The following is a 21,174-nucleotide window of genomic DNA, read 5'->3' as shown; positions in this document are numbered from 1 at the left end:
TTACTCAGCCATCAAAAAGAATGAAATCCTGTCGTTTGCAATGATGTGGGTGGAACCAGAATGTAGTGTGCTATGTGAAATAAGTCATTCAGAGACCGACAAATACCATGTGATTTTACTCATATGTGGAATTTAAGAAACAAAATAAATGAACACAAGGGAAGAAAAAAAAAGAGAGGGAAGGAAGCAAGCCATAAGAGACTTTTAACCATAAAGAACAAACTGAAGGTTGATGGAATAAGGTAGGTGGAAGAATGGGCTAAATGGGGGATGGGTATAGAGGAGGGCCCTTCTTGTGAGCACTGGGTATTATGGGTAAATGATGAATCACTATATTCTACTCCTGAAACCAAACAAAAACAAAAAGAAAACAAAAAAACATTAGAAATGATTAGAAAAAATAAAATGTGTCTATGGGAGGAAGATTATCAGAGTTTATTTTCTGTTAGCCTCAGGCTTTAATTTTTATCTCCTCATGCCAGGAAAGTGCCAAACTTTTGTTTGTGCTCTATTTTATACTGATTTTTTTTTCAGGATAGGCAAAGTCCTCAGAGCAGAAGTAGCTTTAAATCCTGGATTTATCTCTCAGTTTTTACCTTCTCTTAGATATTGACTTTTCCTCCTTAACTACTTAGTGTTTCTAATATATATATATATATATATATATATATATATATATACATATATATTTTTATTAGTGATGATTTAGCTTGGTAAAATTTGAATATTAACAAGTATTTTTTACATATATTAATGGAACAATATATATTATATTTGTTATATATAACATGGATGTTAAATATAAGTGTGTGTGTGTATATATATATTTCCACAACTTTCTGATATCTATTGTTGTTGAGAAGTAACTATGATTCTTTTTGTCTTTGAGGCTTCAGAGTGTTAGCAATTATGTATAGATTTTTTTTGAAAAGTTATTCTGCTTATGATTAATTAAACTTTTTGAATCTGAAGATAATTCAGACATGATCCCTTTGAATATTCCCTCCCCTCCCCCATTTTCTATATTTCTTATGCAAATCCAGTTTGGTGTCTATTTGGCCTTCTTGTTCAATTGCCTGCATTTTTTCACCTCTATTTCACATTCTATTCTCATTCAAATTGCACTGCTTTCAGATTAAGCTTTGCAACTTCAACTTCATTTTACCAGTTTTTAACTCAGCTGTGTCAACCTTGTGTAATCTTTCTTTCTTTCCCTTTCTTTCTTTCTTTCTTTCTTTCTTTTTTCTTTCTTTCTTTCTTTCTTTCTTTCTTTCTTTCTTTCTTTCTTCCTCTCTTTTTATTTTTTAAATATAATTTATTGTCATATTGGCTAACATACAGTGTGTACAGTGTGCTCTTGGTTTTGCGGGTAGATTCCCATGGTTCATTGCTTACATACAACACCCAGTGCTCATTGTTATCTTTTTTTTTCTTTTTTCTTTTTTTAAATTTTTTGTTTGTGTTTATTTATTTTTGAGAGAGAGAGAGAGAGAGAGAGAGAGAGCATGAACAGGGGAGGAGCAGAGAAAAAGGGAGACACAGAATCTGAAGCAGGCTCCAGGCTCTGAGCTGTCAGCACAGAGCCCGATGTGGGGCTCGAACCCATGAACCAAGAGATCATGCCCTGAGCCGAAGTGGGAAGTTCAACCAACTGAGCCAGCCAGGTGCCCCCCCTTTTTTTCTTTTTTTAAACCACTCACTATACTTTTAAAATTTTCCATAAGGTATAGTTTTGTTTTATTCAAATATAGCTGGTTTTCTGATAGGTTAATTCTCTTTTTTCATGTTTTTAACTCCATTTTTTATTTCTTTAACCATTTTAAACATAGTCATTGCAATTTATATCTGAAAATCTCATTTTTCAAAGTTCTTTTATCTAATTCTGGTGATTCTTGCTCATGTTTTATCATTTTGGATTGTGAGCTCATGATCAATGAAGCTATTTTTATGGGATTACTTAAGAGCATCCTAACAATATGTTAATTTCTCTACTTGGGATTCCCCTTGGCACGTATTGTAAATTCTAAATCAAACCTATGTGAGGGAAACTTGTTTTATTCTCCCTAAAGCCTAGTTCAAGACAAAGTGTGTGTGTGTTTCTTGTTTGCTCCTTCACTAAAGTTATAGCCCCTCAAGATCCCTTGTACTCTGGGGACTGTATGTCTCAATTCTGTTCATACCCTTATGAATATCCAAATTTTGTGTTCTTTACTTGTTTGATCATTTAAAATTCGAACCCCTTTGTTGTAAAAACTGATAAATGTTCCCATGACAGCCATAGATTCAAATGTACTGAGCAGTCTTGTTACATCTCCCATTGCTTTTTGTCCACTTGCAAATTTCTTTACTTTCTTTTAAACATGTGCATTTAAGAGAAGGTTCACTATATTTTACTATGTTATTTAGCAACATGAGGATTTTCTAGGCTACATGGTCTGCCATGAAATGGAAGTCAGAAATGTTCTTTATAGGGAGAACACGACTCACTTACGCATGTTGTGTATGGAGTAAACCCTCGTGTGGAACATGAGAAAATTTCATAAATGACAAGTGTTTATACTCTATACGCTTGTTAGTTCTGTTTATGTAATTATCTTCTCTCTAGTAATTAAGCTAATTACTTGTACTTTATCTACCTGTGTTGAAAACATGTAGTGAGATTATCCACAGCAACCACTGATCCTGAATTATGTTATACTGGTGACCCACTTTGGAGGAACAGATTATGAAAAGACAGGTAAAAGCCCTGGTGTCACAGTCTAGAGCAGAATAACTTACCTGAGTTTCTTGTAAAAAGAATAGAAGAAAGGAGAGAATAAAGGAGGACATAGATAGGACAGAGAAAAAAAGAACAAAGATATTGAGTGACTATAATGTTTTTATGTATATAATTGAGTAAGAACTCACTGTGAAATAATTGTCTTCTCTTTGTGGAGAATGAAATGGAAAATTATACACCCAGTGCAAACAGCTAGCAGTAGTCTAGCCAGGACACTAAACCTGACTTTCACATTTGAACTCTAGGATGCTATATGCTAAAAGTGAGTGTCAGAGGGTTTTTTTTTTTTTTTTTTTTTTTTTTTTTCATGAGCATTTAGGGATATGGATCATTTCCTCACTCTCTGGGGACCAGGGACCAGGAAGAATGAGGCACGGTGGTCATTACAACATGGAGCAAAAGGAAAGTGAAGGTGATGATACTAACCAAGGCAGTATACGCTCCACAACAGGGAAAAAAACATACAGAGAAGTGTAATCTTACAGTTTCAGAAATATGTTTTAGCTGATAGTAGTTGGCAGGATAAACATAGTGTACAGACTTCCTCAGACTCCTCCAAAGGCAGCAGCATACTCTGGAAGTCAAGGAGACTGCTCTCACGCAGCTCTGTGGCAGCACAGCACATGGACCCATAAGCAGACTTCTTTGGCTCCATCTACAGACAAATCAATATTTACTTTTTTTCAGGAGAAAGTATAGGTCTAAGGAAACTCACAGCCTCTTTTTCAAACAGGACACAGTTCTCAATTCTATTATAAACATACAAGTAAATGCAATAAATTCAGTGACTTCATGGAGGAAGTACACCAAGGTCTGCCTTTTCCTGGAATATTAACTCATCAAGTCGCTCCCCCTGTGTCCTAACAGCAATCTCTCTTAATAGACCACAAGAACTCTACATAAACTTAAGGACTGAGCAGAAAATGCACTGCTCATTTGAATCCCATGTCAGGCCCCTGATATTATCCTAAGAAATCTCAAGGAGGTTCCAGGAATATGTTTGGACAGTCCTGGACTAGGAACCAGGTCTGGGTTCAAATTTCTGCACCTGTCCAACTGAGCTGAGTCCTGAGATGCAGCGTATCAACGTCCCTCTCTTCATTCTAACCACTGATATGGGAGTGACTGGAAAAAATGGAAGGGGCCTGAAAGGTCCCTTTGCTTCTCTCTTATGAATCTAAAAGAAAACCTGATGATCCACTTAATGAGGCTTCTGGAGGAGGCAAACAAACAGCAGACCAGGCTCTAGGGCTGACAGTGTCTCAGAGAGACTAGGAGAACCACAAAATCTCTGGAGGTCTCCTACCACTTCTCACCCTTCCCACTGCACAGCTTGGAGTTTAGCTGACAATCAATGTGTATAAATGACAGAGACAAGTCTAAGTTTACCAAACAAAGTTCTTTCTCTTTCTAGACACACAAATAAACTTACATTTTCCAGGACCCCCCTTTAGTTAGATGGGGCTGTAAGACTGAATATGGCCAAGGAGGTGGCATGCACCTCTTCCAGGTACAACCTTTATAGCCTCCTTGATGTCTCCTATACTCTTTCCCCCCGACCTCTGGCCAGTTTCACTTAATCCACTGAAGACATGAAGCCCTAGAAATAATAAAGGAAACTAGGTCCCTGAAAGACAGCATGGAGGAGAGCTTCCGCTTCCATGTGCATTAGGTGGATGTCATAAAAAAATAATAAAGAAAGAAAGAAAGAGAAAGAAAGAAGGAAAGAAAGAAGAAAGAAAGAAAGAAAGAAAGAAAGAAAGAATAAAAAGAAAGAGAAAGAAAGAAGGAAAGAAAGAAAAAGAAAGAAAGAAAGAGAAAGAAAGAAGGAAAGAAAGAAGAAAGAAAGAAAGAAAGAAAGAAAGAAAGAAAGAAAGTTGTGTTTAACCACTGACATTAGAATTGTTTGTTTCAACAGCCAACAAGCTATCCTGATAATGCTGCAGACACTGAGAAAACTGACAGACAATGCTAGAAAGATCACACAATTAGGAAAGCTGACATGTGTGCTAAATAGTAAGTCTTAGGGAAATGGTAGGTACAATTGAAAGTAATTGTGTTTACAATTGTTTCCATTGACAAGTTATTATGATAAGCAAATGAACTTAGTAGAAAGTTGGCTGGTCTTCAGGCAGAAATTAATGATAATAGAGAAAGCCCACAAATATAGAGTCTTGAAGAATTGTCCTTGGGAGAGCACAGGTTAAGAGAAAGTTTTAAATTGTCTTTGAAAAATGAGGATTTATAGAAACCAGCCTTGAGAACAGATTATGTGTGTAGCTGGTGGTTATTGCCAAAGACACCTGCTCCTGGCTTTTAAAGAAAGTTTTTGATCAAGAGTTAAAACAATTATTGATCTTAATATTTTATGAGCTGGAAACAGGCTCCAAATGTAGTAACACAAAAGAAGTCACGTGTTCCAATGCCTGCATGACAGCATGACATAATGCCATGAAGGGCAATGAAGAAGACACAGCCCTCCAGAGGCAGAACAAGGGGTCATAGAAACAATGGCAAGTTCATCTCAGAGAACATAACCAGTGTCTAGTCAGAGTACTTCCACCACTTCAGTGGATAAAAATGTTACAGTGCCTGCCCCCAATGTATTCCAGCATTACTGTGGACAAGCTCCTGCTAAATGAATCCCATACCTCACTTCCAAATGGGAATCTTAATGACTGGTACCAGTGTCTGCTCCACAATTACATATGTGATGTGAGGAGGGAAATGACGAGTCCACAAGGAATCACATCAGGACCTGATGCAGAAGGCACTCATTGATGGAGACCTTGGACTTTGGGCTACATACAGTGACTGCAGGAGATCTTGGATGGTCTTCCTTGAGGGTAAGTATATTTTACATTCAAGAGTCTCTCTTGTATCATTTCTCTCAAGAAATGAATATTCAGTGACCCAGCCTTGTCTGTAGGCAGCTGGATGTATGTGAGGAATGTGGCCAATGGGATGATAGAAAAAATGATGTAAATCTTTCCCAGATTGAACCCCTAAAACCTCTTACAAGATCCTGAACATTTTCTCCCTTCGCTTCTATGTCAGCCAGATTCATAAGTACCTTAGGAGATCCCTAGGGGCTTGATACATGAAGGCTCTGTATATGGAAGAAGGTTGGGTCCCTAAATGTTGACGTGAAGTCAAACCCCTATGCACTGGAATGGGTTATGAATGAGTAGTAAAGTTTTATTGTGTTATGTTACTGTGGTATCTTTGTTGTAGTAATCAACCTTGCCTGCATTGACTAATTCAATATATGATGAATTTTGATGTGCACTGGCTTTGCCATGTATAATCTAGAGCACAAAAAACTTCAGAAAACAATAAACAAAACAACAAAGCTGTTCAGGTGAAGTCCAAAAACATAGCTAAATCCCTAGACAATGTGATAGGCAAAATGGGTTTAGTTAGCAAACGTGCCTGATTTCTCTTTCCTGTCTCTGGTCCCTAGTAGCTAAATGACCATTAGTATTTATCTTTTGCTCAGTTGTCTGATTTGTAAAAATGAGAATAATAATAATTCATGGGCTGTTTTGAATATAATCACTCTGAGAGTAGGTTACCTTTTGGTAATTATCTATGCTAATCCGTTCTGTGCTGATCACATATAAAGACCCAATAACTAATTTTGGTTTAGTAGATAAAGGTATTAATAAATGTTATTATTACAAATAGTCTTTAGCCAGTAGTGCTAAAGTAACATCTTATTAAATATAGAGATATAGGTAAATATGAATACCTGGCCCATGCCATTGATTTGATATTGATCTTAGATATCATTGACAATTAATTTATTTTTAAATTAATCATTCAAATCCCCACATACCTAATGAGCAAGAAGTACAGTATCTTCTTCTTAAAGCCACTTAAAATAGGTAGAGTGGGGCGCCTGAGTGGCTCATTCGGTTAAGCGTCCGACTTCGGCTCAGGTCATGATCTCTCAGTCTGTGAGTTCGAGCCCCGCGTGGGGCTCTGTGCTGACAGCTCAGAGCCTGGAGCCTTTCAGATTCTGTGTCTCCCTCTCTCTGACCCTCCCCCGTTCATGCTCTATCTCTCTCTGTCTCAAAAATAAATAAACGTTAAAAAAATAAAATAAAACAGGTAGAGTACAGATGTTTTGTCAGTTTAACTGCATTATATGTGTTCGAAATCCCAGGAATTTTCATAACAGAATTGTCAGTCCCCTTTCACACACCAAGCAGAGGCTGAGAACTGAATTCACCCTAGTATTACTTTTCCTGTCTGTAACCACAAGAGGGCAGTGTTGACTTGCAGCTATGAAGCATTTATTTACTCATGGCAGTAACTCCAGGCTGTGTAGACTTTGTGGCTGCAGTGTTGATGTCTGACACCGGAGCTCTCAGGTCACAGATCTCATTATTAACACCCAAATGCTTAGAATGAAGAGCAATAGTGTATCAGGATGACTATGTACTAAGAGGGTCCCAAACTCTGCTTTATTATATGTGGAAAATGAGGGGTTCCTGGTTGGCTCAGTCAGTTGAGTCCAACTATGGCTCAGGTCATGATCTCACAGTTGGTGAGTTCGAGCCCTGCACCGGGCTTTGTCTGTGCTGACAGCTCAGAGCTGGGAGCCTGCTTCGGATTCTGCATCTCCCTCTCTCTCTGCTCCTCTCTCGCTTTCACTCTGTCTCTCTCTTTCTCAAAAATGATAAATAAAACATAAAAAAATTACTATATGTGGAAAATGTAGTTTAGTTTTCTCAACAATGTTTAGGTCTTTGTTTTGGGCACTGGTCACCAGCATATACTCCCTTTTTCCTAGAGATATTTAGTTTTTGCTCCCTTTTGCTACTGGGTTTTGATTTAAGTCTGCACTGGTCCTGAATGGCAGTGTTCAATGATAGTATTTGGTTCAAAATATACAGATCTCTCTCAAAAGGCTGTGCTCCTTATGTATATTCCTCATTCTAAAGTGCCTTATCTTCAAACTAGAAGGTGAGGTGAGTGACTATTGGTTGGCCCTTCCCTTCCCTCTTCTCATGTTTTTAATACACCCCCTTCCAGTACAACTTGGCCATAGTCAGTCTGTGTTAGCCAAGTGGCTCCACAGATTTTCTCAGTTAAACTGACAAAACGTCTGTACTCTACCAGTTTAAAACGTCTTTAGTTTATTTTAAAAAAAAAATTTTTTTTCAACGTTTATTTATTTTTGGGACAGAGAGAGACAGAGCATGAACAGGGGAGGGGCAGAGAGAGAGGGAGACACAGAATCGGAAACAGGCTCCAGGCTCTGAGCCATCAGCCCAGAGCCCGACGCGGGGCTCGAACTCACTGACGGCGAGATCGTGACCTGGCTGAAGTCGGACGCTTAACCGACTGCACCACCCAGGTGCCCCAAAACGTCTTTAGTTTATATTACTTCATTCTACCAAGAAGACATGTTCAAAGACTATACTAAGAGGACGTTTTTCTTTGTTTGTTTGTTTTTGCTATAAGAACTTCATGGCAAAGTGTATCTGCCTCTTAAGATCTGGCTCTTTGGGTAATGCTGTTCTCTCATCTACTTTATATGTACGAGGACTCATCCCAAAACCTGTCTTAGGACTATTGTGTCCACTTCCTTAAGCCACCTGCCCTGGGCTTGAGAATTCTGTGAGAAACTGTGGTCCTCTTAACTTGTCTCCCAAGGATTAGAAGGGAGAGCCAACATGGAGGATGTGGCTTGTCTGTTCTTATACTTAGGGATCTACTACTTGGAACTAGAGACGAATTGTAGACACTATTGGCTAACTCTTCTCTTAGCCATTTCAATATCATAAACTAAGTCCCTTGATGTGCCCTAGGTTGTGCTTAACATTGTGAGAAATGACAACAGGTGTGCTGGCCCCTACATCCCTTACAAACCTCTAACACAAGTTGTAGTTTCTATAACTGTGTACACCCAGTTTGAGTAAAACTTCTTATAATTATGTTGGCTGTTGGTACTGATCTAGGGAAACCTGATGCAGAAATTAAGATCTGAATATGACCCACTAACAGCGATTCCTCTTTGAGTCCCTTCTGGGTTTGCACCTGGGAGAAGCATTGCAGAGGTAGAGAAAGCACTCCTAGAGAGACCAACAGAGTGGACCAAATGCTGGACAATATTCATGTGGTTTGAACTGTTTGAGTTCACAGACAACAGCCAAGGAAGAATTCTTGAGAGATTTTTGGTGCAAAAAAGTGTTTTTATTAAAGTTAAAGCATGGGGACAGGATTTGGGGGCACTGGAGTTGTGAGGAGTGACTGATTATATACTAATTGTATACTATGGATTTGGGAGAAGTAAAGACAAAGGAATTTCCAAGAGGGGTTTTTCACATGTTAAAGAAGACTTACAGGATCCTGGACACCTCACTATGTCAAGCTAAGGTTGTTTTTCCTCTAGCAAAGCATTAACATTGTGACAGTTGGGAGTTCCTAGAGAAACTTTACACTCTGCCTGCCTCAAGTATTTGTCAGTGGGTTGCTGGTTATAAGGAAATTTTTTTTTTGTCTGACTGTCTTGTTTTATTTTTTTTTTATTTTTTTTATATGAAATTTATTGACAAATTAGTTTCCATACAACACCCAGTGCTCATCCCAAAAGGTGCCCTCCTCAATACCCATCACCCACCCTCTCCTCCCTCCCACCCCCCATCAACCCTCAGTTTGTTCTCAGTTTTTAAGAGTCTCTTATGCTTTGGCTCTCTCCCACTCTAACCTGTTTTTTTTTTCCTTCCCCTCCCCCAGGAAATTTAATTTTATCTACATTTCTTTTGCCCTTGTTCTCCACATCAATATCACCTGACAGTATGTATCAGGTTCCCATGAATTGTATCCTTTCTGTTAGATTTTCTTAGAAGCTTGTTTTTATAATCATCCACAGAAGTGTTTTCTGAAAATTAATGTTATGCACAGATGCTGGCAGATTACAAGTGCTCAAAACATTTGAGCTTTTATTTTCATTGTCATGACTATCACTATTATCAGTATATAAGAACATTGAGATTATTAGTATCATTTTAGGCCATCGTGTTTGAAGTTGGCCCTTCTGTCCTCTGAGGGACAGTAGGAAGGTGGTGGTGGATAAAACTCTTCTAACAGCCATGAGACGGAGGGAGCCCTAGGAGAGAATTCTCTTGTGGAAAATGACAAATGCTGAGTCACACCTGTGGCTGGGGCTTGAGGAAATGAGAGCCAAGCCTGAGGGTATTAAGAGCCCCTTCTTGTAAGCAAATGGATGCCATTTTCCTTTCCTGCCATTACTGAGTGTAGAAGTCTGCCCTGGAGCCCACAGCAGCACTGAGTTGCAGTTACTCTGTGGAATCCCCACAATGTGATGCAATCACTCTCTATTCCTGGTGACAGCTAACTCCAAATTCTTTCCCAGCTGTGAAAGCTTCCCCTGTAACATTATGTAATTAGTGTCATGTCTCTGCATGTACCTGCATGGGAGGACTTGATTCTGTGTGGTCATAAGCCGTCAGAACTGATAGGAGTCTCATTGTCGTTAACTCTTCTTGTCTCTTAGCCCCAAACCCATCCACCCAGATCTGCTTTGGGATGCTGGGACTTGGACTCTGGCACTCTTCTTTGTCAGCTGGCTCCCTGTTAGTTTCCACCCACAGAGAACAACCGGAAAAGACTGGAAAGCTGAAGCAGGGCAAGGGATACTTGCTTCTTCCTGTCTGTTTCTATCTTGTCAGTATCCCTGAGCAATGATTCTTCACCTGGCAGTGGAGTTGATGCTAGGCTCCAGCGTTGGTTGGGTGTTGGGTTTGAGTTTGATTGGGATTTGGGTTTGTGTTTGGTTTGTGATGAGATTTTTGTGGTGATAGTTGAGTTCGTGGGGTCTGGAGCCGACGGCCATGAAAGAATTCTTGAAGATGTCTTTGGTGCAAAAAGGTGATTTTATTAAAGTACAGGGACAGGACCCATGGGCAGGAATAGCTGCCACTGGGCCTTGAGGAGAGACTGGTCAAATACTATGGATTTGGGGGAGGTCAAGTCCAGGGGAAGTTTCCAATGAGATTTTCATATGCTAAAGAAAACTCATAGGATATGGGAGGCCTAGCTATCCTCAAGCTAAGGTTGTTTTTCCCTCTGGCAAATCATTAGAATTAAGACAGTAGGGAGTTCCTGGAGAAAAGTTTTACTCTGCCTGCCTCAAGTATTGGTCAATGGGCTGCAGGTTATAAGAACATTTAATTTTTTCTGCCATTTCCTTCTGCCTTTGTTTCCCACATCACTGTGACACTAGTACCAGTTCAAGGCAGCACCGTCCTCAAATATCTGAGACCCCCCTCTCCCACCAACCTTTTAAGTTAATGACCCAAGTGTAAGGTCCTCATTCTTCTGCACCAGTCCCTGGTAATCACTAATTTACATTCCATCTCTGTAGATTTGTATATTATGGACTTCTAATATTAATTGGAATCATACAACATATGGGCATTATGCTTTTCACGTGGCCTAATGTTTTCAAGGTTCACCCATTTGTCTGTATCAGTATTTCATTATGGCTGAATAATATTTCATTTGTGAGGTTAAACCACAATATGTCTGTCCATTTTTAATTGTGTTAATTGGTTTTTATTGTTGACTTGTAAGAGACTTTATATGCTCTAGTTTTAGAGCCTTATTATGTATATGATTTGCAGATATTTGTCTCATTCTGTGGGTTATCTTTTCACTTTCTTGACGCTGTTCTTTGAGGTATAAAGTTTTAAATTTTAATGAAGTCCCATTTATCTGTTTTTTTCTTTAATCACTTGTTCTTTTTGTGTTATAACTAAGAAAACATTGCATAATGCAAGGTTATGAAGATTTATCCCTATGTTTTCTCCTAGGAGTTTTATAGTTTTAGCTCCTACATTTAGGTTTTTGATACATCTTTAATTAATTTTTGTGGTGTAATTTCATTTACTTCTTACTGTAGCATTTTATAGATTTGAACTGATTTTTCCTATTTCTCATTATTTTGCTGAAAGAGCACCCTGTTGTCAGTTTCATGATCAGTTTATTTGAGGAATAAAACATTGCCAGGAGAGCAGGGAAAGGTTGCCATGTCTTGTGGTTTTCCTTGGTTTGTTTAGGATTTTGATTCCCCTCTGATTTCCTCCTTTCTTTTTTATTACCATATCTCTAAGGAGGACCCCCCTTTCCTCTGGTTATCCTCCTTCTTCACAGTACATTTCTGAGGCTGCCACTTCTGGCCCTTCTTGCTTTTAAACTACTTTCCTGTATCCAGTGCTGTTTTCAATAACATCCCTGACCTGTGTTTAATATTTTAGGATTTAGTGGAGCTTTTTTTCCCCTTTATTTCTTATTTATGCCATGTATATGTCTTTCACACCCTCACTTCTTTTCTAAATAGCCTTTTAATTTCCCCTCCACCCATACTCTGAAGCTAACATCAGTGGCAGCTGTGGGATCTGTAGCCATAACTCTTTTTCTCTTCTTAAAATGATTTGAAATCATGCCATCTATGTCTTCTATTAATGTTGAAGGAATGGGCCATTGTGATTTTATTCATGCTCTTTCTGATGTTATGTTTTTTTGGGAGTATGTATGGTAAGATTCACAATAAAGCAGCCATCATTTTCCTAGGGTCAATGAGAACATAGATATATACCTACCTCTACCTCTACCTCTACCTCTACTTCTACATCTACGTGTGTGTGTGTGTGTGTGTGTGTGTGTGTGTGTGTGTGTCTAGGTTTGCAACCTTGGGAGTTCCCCAGGTGAAATCTGAAACTGGTCCCCACACATAGAGAGCAAAGAGAGACTGAATAAAGAGGCAGACCAATCCAGATCAATAGGTGGCAGATTTAATAAGCAAGGGAACTTACATTCAGGGCTTATCTTGAGTCCTGTAAGATTACCTCTCTGGACCCACCTGCTAGAATCTTAAAAGTTTATATAGAGACCTTACTGGGCTCAGTCATGTATTCCATCCAGATGGTCTCAACAATACATTACTATCTCAAGGTTATGTCCTTGGAGCAGGAGAGTGGGGAAGATAAGTGGAAGATACATTTCATGGACAAGGAAGGGGATGGGAAGCCTCTGATTGCCCAGGTCTAGCTCATGGATCAACTAGTGGCCACATCCTATTGATGACTTCCTCCAACAGTGTGTACATTTATGCTTGTGGTTGTTACCCTGATGTGAACCTTGGGTATTATGTGTAACTGTTTTTCATTGGCTATATCTGGGTTTTTATATACTTTTTAGTTGGTAACACTGAAGACTTTGTTACTAACAATTTTTTTTCATATCATTCTGTCAAAATTGAAGGAAACTGTATTACCTACAAAAAATGATGAGTTTTAATTTTCTCAAAAAACAAGTTTCTTGGGGAGCCTGGGTGGCTCAGTTGGTTAAGTGTCTGACTCTTGATTTTGGCTCAGGTCATGGTCTCATGGTTCATGGGATGGAGCCTTGCATCCAGCTCTGTGCTGACAGTGTGGAATCTGCTTAGGATTCTTTCTCTCCCTCTCTCTCTGCCCCATCCCCTGCCTTCTCTGTCTCTCTGTCTCTCTCTCTCAAAATAAATAAATAAACTTAATAAATTGTTAAAACAACACAAAACATGTTTCTTTAATTTCCTAGTTGAGTTTCATTGTATCAAGTTGATATATAAACAATGTTTTAGTAAATAATTTCAAAAAGCTTATTAGAGAAACCTATACTAGTTTCTGATTTTAATAGGAATTATATACTTAAAGAGGAAGAATTTTTCTTCCACATTAATAGACTGCCTTTTTACTTTTGTTATTCCCCTTTTTAAAAAGAGTTAATATTTTGAACTTTTTGACTAGCCTCAAAATTTATGGAGTTTACTATATAATATTTATGCATTAATTTATCGATATAGTGGATTTAATTTGTATATTTTCTAATATTGAACCATTGTTCTTGTCTATACTTGTCCCATATGGGTAGTTGATGATATAGGTTTAGAACCTGGAGAGATTACACTTAGTAGACACATGAAATTACTGACAAAATTTATCATTTTGAAGTCTTAATTTTCACTTACACAAACTGATATTAATAATAGTGTCTGTATTTTAGGATTATTAAAAATGAATGAGGTAATGAAAATAAAACACTTGGCACTCAGTATGTATGTACTCTTCTAATAATATCCATTATTTCCTTTTAAAAATATATAACCAAATTTATTTTTCAAGTTTATTTACACTTTTTTTTACCTGCATTTGTATGTGTAGTTGATCTATAGTTTTCTTTATTCTGAATTTTTTCTTCTATATTTTCTTTCTTCTCTATTTTCTGACTTTGCCATCATGATAATGTTAACTTTCTAAAATGATCTTGAAAGCTTTGCAAATTTATTTAGTATTGCAAAGCAGTTAGTATAACATAAGAAATATGAAAAGCTATTGTGGTCTGGCATCTTACTTGGGAGAAAATCTGTGATGCCTTTTAGGTCATTTTCACCACAATTTTGATCTGTCAATTTTCTAAATCTTATTTGTGTCAATTTCATGCTTTCTATTTAGAAAATGATCTCCTGATCACTTTTTCCATTTATTTATGTATTTGAGTATATTTGACACAAAATATCATTTTTTCCATTCTTTTCCTCTCTAAGTTACATTATCATCACCTTATCCCAGTTCTCTGCATATTTCTTGTTCCCCCTACCTTGAGTTTCAGCCAGAGTCTCATTTCTAAACAGAAGCCAGCTTCATATTTTTGAAGCTCCCAGAATACCCAAAGAAATCAATTGCCTTACCTAGTTCACATGCTCTAATAAGAATGACTTTATATTAAGTCAATAGCCACTGTATTACAGTTTGTCCTAAAGCTTACCCTAATAAGAACTGTGAGCAACAGGGTTTCCCTGAGGCCTCAAATCTAGATAGGGCCTTCTTTTTTTTTTTTTTTTCCAATTTACCAAAATGGCTTTATTTTATTTATTTTTTCAAATTTTTATTTAAATTCTATAGTTAACATATAGTGTAGCATTGGTTTCAGGAGTAGAATTTAATGATTCATCACTTACATATAACACCCAGTGCTCATCACACCAAGTGCCCTGCTTAATGCCCATCACTCATCTAACCCATCCCCCATCCACCTCTCCTCCATCAACCCTCAGTTTGTTCTCTATAGCTAAGAGTCTCTTACGGTTTGCCACCCTCTCTGTTTTTATCTTATTTTATTTTTCCTTCCCTTCCCATATGTTCATCTGTTTTTTTCTTAAATTTCACATATGAGTGGAATCATATGGTATCTGTCTTTCTCTGACTGACTTATTTTGCTTAGCATAATACTCTCTAGCTCCATCCATGTTGTTGCAAATGGCAAAATTTCATTCATTTTGATGGTTGAGTAATATTCCATGGTATATATATACCATCTCTTCTTTATCCATTCATCAGTTGATGGACATTTGGGCTCTTTCCATAATTTGGTTATTGTTGATAATGCTGCTATAAACATCGGGGTGCATGTGCCCCTTTAAATCAGTATTTTTGTATCCTTCGGGTAAATGCCTAGTCGTTCAATTGGCTGGGCTGTAGGATAGTGTTATTTTTAACTTTCTGAGGAACCTCCATACTGTTTCCCAGAGTAACTGCACCAGTTTGCATTCTTAACAACAAGGTAAGAGGGTTCTAGATAGGGCCCTCATAATTCTTTGGGCTTTCTAGTCTCCTGACAGACAGACCCTCTGGCCAAGGTAAGGGATGAGGGTCATTAAGAGCCCCAAGCACTGAGGTAACCCAGAATGGACCCCTCACCTCATACCAGTGACTATATACTAGAATTGGGTTTAGTAAGCTAAATCTACATATGCTAGAAGTAACAACCACACTACAAATACATTTTTTTACTATTTCCAAATATTTTCATGTTTTACAAACTTCAAAGATTTTTTCAACATTTTTTTTGAGTTCACAGTGCCAGATTAATATTGCTTTATAGCATTTTATTGGCATGTATACTGAAGTTCAAAGAGCTTTAAGTGCGATTCTCAGGTAAATCTTTCAGTCAAGGGCAGAGCCTGAATTTAAACCTGGCTCTTATGACTCTAAGTTAATTTCTTTTGCAACTATATCCTACTTGATATTGATGAAATCCCACATCATTTTAAGACATGAGCTTCACCTTCTGACGTGTGAATGAAGAGAAGTTCAATGTGGAGGGAAATTATTCAAGGCAGTTACTGGGGCCATACCTTTTTGCAAATCTTATTCTCTCTTTAGGAATTTTGTAATATCTGTGGGGTTTAAATGTGAGTGGTTTTGTTTTGTTTGTATTTTTCTTGTGGCAAAGTAAAGAGATAGTTTTAGAATCTCTGAGATATTCCTTCCAGTGGCTTTGCAAATTGGGAGGAATGGGGGAAATATATTGTGATTGTCCTGTGTGGGAGTGCTGGAGTTTTACAAAAATATTCCCAATGTTTACTTCTGCTTTGATCTTATTATTATTTCCCTAACCCGTCATAAAAAATCCTTATAGGGCTAAATGTCAATAGCCTTTAGGGTTAAGCATCCTTAGTACACGCTCTCTTATCTGTTTTGTCCTGACCCCATAGATAACAGGGTTAAGAGCAGGGGGAACAACCACGTACAGATTGGCCAGAAGAATGTGGATGTAATGAGGGATGTTGTGGCCAAAGCGATGTGTCATGAAGGAGAAGAGGGCTGGTAGGTAGAAAGCTACCATGACACAGACATGGGAGCCACATGTGCCAAGTGCCTTGAGCCTGGCATCCCAGGAAGGTAGATGGAAGACTGCTCGGAGGATTTGAACGTAGGAGAATCCAATCACAGAAAGGTCGATGTATCCCACTGAGAAAGCAATCAAGCCATAGACAACATTGATCCTAATATTGGCACAAGCCAACTTTGCCAAACCCATGTGTTCACAGTAGGTGTGAAGAATAACCCGGACACCACAGAAAGGCAATCTTAGGATGAGAAATATGAATGGAGTCACAAACACCAAAGTCCTGACTATGATGACTATGCTCAGGATAGCTATCACCTTATTGGTGAGGATCATACTATATCTCAGGGGGTTACAGATGGCAATGTATCTATCTATGGCCATGACTGTCAGCACCACAGACTCCAGGCCAGTACATATATGGATAGTATACATCTGTGTGATGCAAGCACCAAACCCAATCTCCCTGAGATTGAACCAGAAAATTCCTAGCATCTTGGGGATGGTGGCTGTAGACAGGCCAAGATCAGTGCAGGCCAACATGGCCAGGAAGTAAAACATGGGTTGGTGGAGGCTGTGTTCAGTCTGGATCACAAACAGGATAGTAATGTTCCCTAGGAGGGCTGTCAGATACACTGCAAAGAAGGGGAAGCCAATCCAGATGTGCACATCTTCTAGTCCTGGAATCCCCACCAGAAGGAAGGAAGAGGGGTGAAACTGTGTATTGTTGGAATGCAGCATATTGGTGGGAGTTGGTTATAGACTCATTTCTTGCAGGAGTTTTCTCGCTTCCAGGGAGAGACCCTAACCTCTTTCATAGCATGTTGCCTACTTTCTGGAGAAACAGAAAATCCATTCTTTAATTCCATAATACAGCAGAGGAAGCCTAAAGAGGCAATGCGAGGCACAGTTAAAAAGGCACTCTTACTTCAAAGTATTTGCCTCATCTACATAGAAAACCATGTAAAAAATTTCCAAATACAGCAGTCCTGCATGTTTCTTCCCTTCCATGTGTAAGGAAGAATCTGCATATGCAAATATTTATTATCAGTTTTGTCTGTTAATCATAAACAAGGATGTAAAGTATAAACAAGATGGTGTGTGTGTGTGTGTGTGTGTGTGTGTGTGTGTGTGTAGTATCACAGGACTGGGAATGAGATGAATGGTTCAGGGGAATGATACTTGCAAAATAAAGGGACTGGATAGCTGGTGCTTAGATCTGAGCTAAGGAATGGATTAAGAAATTTAGACACATTGGGAGACTATTATGTAATTCAAGCAAAGTAATACCCCTCCTAGGACTACAAAGTCTTATCATTCAATAGGTTAAATCACATTCACATTCCTAAACAGTTTAACACTGGTTGTTCCCAGATATTTTGAAGAGCCTTTTGTGATTTTTGATCTTCTTTTCTGCCTTCTTCATGATGCATTGTATTAATGGATAATCCTTCATGTTGCCTGGATAGTGACAATATGTCTATCTTTTTTTACAGTTAGAGCAGTACCAAGGCCAGATACTTGCCTGCATTTGGGAACAGGTTAAGTTATATCAGTGCTTTAGCTAGTTTCCCTTATATAGTGATGGAAGCTAATGTGTTGAAGCTGGCATCAGGCTTATTTACTCTAAAAATGGACTCTATCTGGTGTGCCTTGTGGTTGAGTCTGTGTTGTAACTGGCCCTGTGTGTGTAACCTGTAACATGGTGGAGCTGTGGGATTCTTGGATGTGCCCAACCATTAGAAACTGTTCTGTTACAGGGTGTGTTCTGTGGGGTGCTCTGGGGCATGGGTGAAATACCTACAGTGACTGGGCTTGTTGAGTGTGGGCAGTGCTACATCTAAGGCAGTGCCATATGTTTTGCCTTGATGTTCCTTTGAGAGTGCAATGAGTTCTGATATGGTGGTACCAATTTTACAGAAATTCCCATGACGTGGCTTTAACAGAGGCCTCAAAAACTGCTTTGGAGGTATAATGATATCTCATTTAGATTGGGATTTGCTCATACTGTGTCTAATTTTTAAAAATAATGTACTGTGCAGTTGCTTTCAAAGATGTGCTATAATCCTACTGGAGGAGGGAAAATACATTATGAGGTGTTCACTCTCTGGATTGTGTTGGTCCAGTCTTTTCCTACTTTTTTAAAAAATGTTTTTATTTTATTTTTGAGAGAGGGAGAGATGGAGAGAGGGAGAGAGGGAGAGAGAGAGAGAGAGAGAGAGAGAGAGAGAGACATGAGTGGGGGAGGGGCACATGAGTGGGGGAGGGGCAGAGAGAGAGGGAGACAGAATCTGAAGCAGGCTCCAGACTCTGAGCTGTCAGCACAGAGCCCAACACAGGGCTCAAACTCATGAACTGCCAGATCATGACCTGAGCCGAAGTTGGACGATTAACCAACTGAGCCACCTAGGTGCCTCCAGTTTTTTCCTTCTAATTGGGTCTGATCCCATGAAAATCAATATCCACACCTTCCGCCCCACCTATTACATTTAACTAGATTCACCTTTCTATGCACCCTTTAATATGTCAGAGAATTCTTTTCATTTTCCTTTCTAATAAGAAGAAAAATAACTCAGGTTGTGTTATGATGAAAAAGTCTAGCTCTACATTATGCACCAAGTACTTGCTCAGTACTTTGCAAGTATTATTATGCATAAAGGTTAAAACAGGTCTGAGATCAGTACCACTATTGTCCCCATTTAAAGAGAGGGTAAATGGAGTTCAGGCAAAAGGATTAAAAACTATATCCAAATTAATAATTGCTTCTATTAATCATCAAATTGTAAAACTTGGAAATTGGGAGTGACAACACGGATCATGTGGGCTGGTCTGAGAATTCAAAGTTGTAGACACGTGATGCTGCTACTCTGCCCTGCGTAGAGATTCTATGTAAATGTCAGCACTGAGGAGAAGAAGGAGAAATATTTCCTGAGACCACCTCTTTCCATTCCATTTGCCACTTCCTGCCATGAATTCCCTATTATTTCTCAGGCAATGTACTTATTTCTATTAATGTGTAGTATCTTTTCAGTAACAAATAGTTGAAAACTATGAATAATTTATTCATCATAATTATTTCTTCTAATTAATTATTAAGCACTGTTGGCTCTGTTTTTGAAATTTATACTATTTATGTTTTTATCTTCATTTTTTCCCTATTTTTCTATTTTTATTTTCGCCAATATACCTTGGCTGACCAACATTGTGAAACTGATCTATTACCAAATTGTCTTACTTGGTTTTTCAGTTTTTGTGTTTCCTCCCATCTACTGCTTCTAGAGGGACTGATGATAAATACCAATATGATAATCACACCCCTACTTGTGGGATATAATTATTACTAGTTTAAAATACTTAATTCCTGGGGCTCCTGGGTGGCTTGGTCGGTTGGGCGTCTGTCTCACTTCGGCTCAGGTCATAATCTTGCCATTCAGAGTTTGAGCCCTGTGTCAGGCTCTGTGCTGACAGCTCAGAGCCTGAAACCTGCTTTGGATTCTGTGTCTCCCTATCTCTCTGCCACTCCACCAGTTGTGCTCTGTCTCTCTCTGTCTCTCAAAAATAAATAAACATTAAAAAAACCATTTAAAATACTTAATTTGTTCATGGCCATTTTGAAAGATAAAAGAAAAATAGAGGTTATAATAAATCACAATAGTATTAACTAGGAAACTATAGACAACATCTCATTGGCACGAAACTTAAACTTCAGGGCTAAATGATTTAATCTGTCAGTGAACTAGGACAGAATATGGAATACCTAAATTTGGTGGAAATAAGAATTCAATGGGAAAGAATTAGCAAAAGGAACAAAGTTTGTGTTCAAGTTTATTTTATATATTCACCAGTTCCGTGACTATAAACACAGGTTCTTCTGTGATATGCAGCTTCCAACTTGATGGCTGTTATTTCTAACCTTAAGATCATGTGTTTGTTACAGGAATTACGTTTTCTAAAATGTTAGCTCTGAAGAGTTATATTGTTCACTTGAAGTTATAAACTTCTTGTATGTATTCACTAACATTGTCACAATTAACCAATTGTCTCACAATGACTTAAATGCTCTTGTCATAATTAAGCTGAACAACTGAAAAATTGTGTAGATTCTCCTGTGAGTGAAAAAAATCATTTCCAGACTCAAAGTGTAAGCTAGCTTCTCCTTTTTAGTGAATGTGCCAATAAAATAAAAATTTTATTTTTATCAGATTCATTATCATAAGCAAGTGAAATCTCCATTCTCTGAGCTATGAGCCAAATCTGGCCCACCATCTGCATTTGTAAATAGAGATATTTTGGAACACAAACATTCTTGTTAATTTGCATGTTTTCTATGGCTGTTTCCACCTTACAGTGGCAGAGTTGAGCAGTCATGCTCAAGAACTACTGGCCAGCAAAGCTAAACATATGTATTCTTTCTCCCTTTATAGAGAAAGTTTGCCAACTCTGACATACAGGAATAAAACCAGCAATAGTGCCTTATGTGAAAAAAAGTCAATACTTTATAAAATGACACCAAAGACTCTTAAACACTAATTATGACCCACCTATATAGTCTTACCTCTACACTTCGGTTAAATTGAACTTCATACTTTCTGAATACTTTCTTCTTCATGTCTTCTTATTTCTTCCAATGAGGAAATCTTCTCTACAAGCTCCAATCAACAAAATAGTTCTTAGCCCAGATTTAATGATATACC

At 38.2% G+C, this 21,174-nt stretch overlaps 1 protein-coding gene across 1 annotated transcript; it reads right to left on the bottom strand.

The window, feature by feature from the left end:
* Nucleotides 1–16,279: 16,279 nt before the first annotated feature.
* Nucleotides 16,280–17,221, bottom strand: LOC101086841 (olfactory receptor 52E5). Its single transcript, XM_003992913.1, has one exon. It carries the CDS (start codon nucleotides 17,219–17,221, stop codon nucleotides 16,280–16,282), a length of 942 nt encoding a protein of 313 aa, XP_003992962.1.
* Between the last annotated feature and the right edge of the window lie 3,953 nt (nucleotides 17,222–21,174).

The sequence above is a fragment of the Felis catus genome, chromosome D1, assembly GCF_018350175.1.
Source record: "Felis catus isolate Fca126 chromosome D1, F.catus_Fca126_mat1.0, whole genome shotgun sequence".
NCBI classification, from domain to species: domain Eukaryota; kingdom Metazoa; phylum Chordata; class Mammalia; order Carnivora; family Felidae; genus Felis; species Felis catus.
The sequence above is the reverse complement of the archived record's forward strand: the minus strand, read 5'-3'. Positions and strand labels throughout refer to the sequence as shown.

Coding starts and splice junctions, on each gene's coding strand:
- LOC101086841 (XM_003992913.1), bottom strand. CDS start 17,221: ATGCTGCATTCCAACAATACACAGTTTCACCCCTCTTCCTTCCTTCTG.